This window comes from Mandrillus leucophaeus, unplaced genomic scaffold (assembly GCF_000951045.1).
Source record: "Mandrillus leucophaeus isolate KB7577 unplaced genomic scaffold, Mleu.le_1.0 Scaffold890, whole genome shotgun sequence".
Taxonomy (NCBI): domain Eukaryota; kingdom Metazoa; phylum Chordata; class Mammalia; order Primates; family Cercopithecidae; genus Mandrillus; species Mandrillus leucophaeus.
Window position 1 is genome coordinate 215,615 of NW_012109697.1, and position 2,579 is coordinate 218,193.

General features: G+C 51.9%; 1 protein-coding gene across 2 annotated transcripts in view; it reads right to left on the reverse strand.

Moving 5' to 3' along the window:
* Positions 1-2,579, reverse strand: part of LOC105531504 (neurogenic locus notch homolog protein 4) — a 42,326-nt gene that overhangs the window by 32,643 nt on the left and 7,104 nt on the right. For both annotated transcript variants that reach the window (XM_011969423.1, XM_011969422.1), the window contains exons 10-11: positions 746-859; positions 539-661 (exon numbers count right to left, since the gene is read on the reverse strand). In XM_011969423.1, coding sequence (XP_011824813.1) covers positions 539-661; positions 746-859 — 237 coding nt within the window. The remainder of the gene's footprint in view (positions 1-538; positions 662-745; positions 860-2,579) is intronic.

The window sequence follows — 2,579 nt, forward strand, 5'->3', positions numbered from 1 at the left end:
GCCACACCTAGTCTCTGCTTATCTTTCAAGACTCATCTCAGCCATCACCTCCTCCATTTTTAGTCTGGGTTGGCTGGTCCTCTGTGCTCCTGTAGCATCCTGCACGTTTTTCTCTTAGAGCACCTCTGTGGGCTATAATCAACAGGAGACTTGTTGGTCTCTCTGTATTAGACTTAAAGTCACGTGAGGATGGCAACTGTCTTACTCAGATTTGCCTCTGTGTCTGGCATAGTAGGCACTTAGTAAGTGCTTACTAAATAAGCAAGTGAATGCCTTTTCTTTGAGCCCAGTCCTCTTCTCCCGAGCCCCAATCACACCATTTACATTGGGCCCATGTGGGCCCTACAGTAACCCCTACCCTTGTCCCCATGGTTGTATGGTTGTACAATTGTGCAGGTTTTACACTAAATACTTTTAAAGGATACCATTCTCATTCTATTCTCACATCCCAACCATCAAACACCCGCCAATGAACTCTGCCCCAACCCAAATGGAATAAGATACTCTGCCAGTTCTTTCCAATGCCTCCCCTGCTAACCTGTGAAACCAGAGGGGCAGAGGCAAAAGAAGACTCCTGGAAGATCAAGGCAGCTGGCTCCAACAGGACATGGGTCACTCAGGCACTCATCCACCTCTGTTTGACAGCGTGGCCCTTCAAAACCTGTGGCACAGCAGGAAGGTCAGGGACCTGCACGGACATCTGCCTCCTGCCCCGCTGTCCCCCACAGTGTGTGCCCCAGTTTACCTGGGAGACACTTGCAGTGGAAGGCTCCAGGCTGGTCCTGGCACTGCCCACCATTGGCACAGGGAGAGCTGCTGCACTCATCGATATCCTCCTCACATCGGGTGCCGGCGAATCCTAGTGGGGTGGAATTGGGTGGGGAGAGGAGGCCAAGGTCATCGAGGGAGGCACAGCATGGAAAGGTGAACTTGCAGAGCTTCCCAGAGAAGACACCTGGGGCAGGTGGGCGTGGGGTAACAGGAGAGTGATGCGGAAAAGGTGAAGCTCAGCCTCCTGCCAGCTGTGTAACTTTGGGAAAGCTGGTCAACCCTCTAGGCCCCAGTTTCCTGTTCTGTGTAAAAGGGGAATAATAATGGAACCTACGTCATGGTATTGTTAAAAAGATTAAATGACATAACGCCTGAAAAGTACACAGCCAAATGGCTAGTCTGGAGTAAGTGGTGAATAAATGTAGTTATTATAGTAGCAGGGGACAGAGGGGTGTCAGGTGAGGCTGGAGAAGAAAGGCCTGGGACAGCTTTCCCTGGGTTTATGATGAGAGTGCCAAGACCAGCCTGGGACCTCAACACGCATACACAGAGCCTGTGCAGGAGGGCTGGAAAGGAGGGATCGTTGGGTGATTTGGCAAGACAGAGATGAGAATGGGCAAGTAAGCAAGGGAAGATTTGGGGATGTAACAGTAGAGATTTTGGGGAGCAAAGACAGATTTGGAGGACTCTTTGGCTAGTCTAGAGAGAGCTTCAAGGCCTTGGGTGATTGCTGGGCCTGAACTCTGCAGGTTCAGAGACCTGGGGTCTGAGGGTGGCCAGAGTGGCATCTGTACTCACCAGGCAGGCAGATGCACTGGAAGCCATTGAGCAGGTCATGGCAACCCGCATGGTTCAGGCAGGGATCTGAGGCACACTCATTGGTTTCCACCTCACAGAGCTGCCCCTCTAAGCCTGGGGACATGGGGATCATGAGGGCTGTGGCTCAGCCAGGTCTGCCTGGGAGACCTGTACTCTAGAATCAGCCCTGCTCCCAACGTGCTCAGGCCATCCTCCCCTGAGGTGCTGTCTGTATGGGGTTGAACAAGATGAACCCTGAGGCCCTGCTGCTCCTCAGTGTGTGGCCCTGCTCCTTGAGGTGCGAAAGGCTACGGAACAGGGTGCTTGCTGGGGACCTGGGGGAGGACTGCAAGGCTTTTTTGTGGTCATTCCTGTGTATACAGAGGGCGGGGCTCACTAGGGCAGGCTGATCAGCCTGGAGGACCTTGAGGTACAAATAGGACAAATTGGCTTGGAGAACGAGTCCCGCCTCTTTTTCTGCCTGGGCAGGCCTCCATGCCAGGGAGAACGGAGATCCCAAAGTGGAGGAATTTGAAGTGCATCTGGGAAGCTTGTTGCTCCCATATTTGTCCCGTTGCTTCGGGTTCATCCTGGTCTCCACTGTCTCATCCTGAATTGAGGCGGGATCAACCTCCGGACCTTGTCTTCCTTTCTTTTCTTGCCTGAGGAGTCTGCTTCTGAAGCTCCTTGATATCTACAACGCTGTCCCTTGGGTTACCGACCCGTTTTCTCTTATTTTTCTATGATTGTCTGTGGGATGACCTGAGCCAATATCTTTGGGTGCCGCTCAGTTTAGAAAGGCGATATGGGGTAGTGGTTATAATTGTTGAAGCCCTTGGTTTGAATCTCAGCTCTGCCACTTGCTAGCTGGGTGACCTTGGACAAGTCACTTAACCTCTCTGTGCCTCAGTTTCTTCAGTTATAAAATGGGCATTGTAGCAGTGCTGACCTCACAGGGTTATTGTAATAAGTAGACGAGACAATGCCTGTAACATGCTCAGACAGTACCT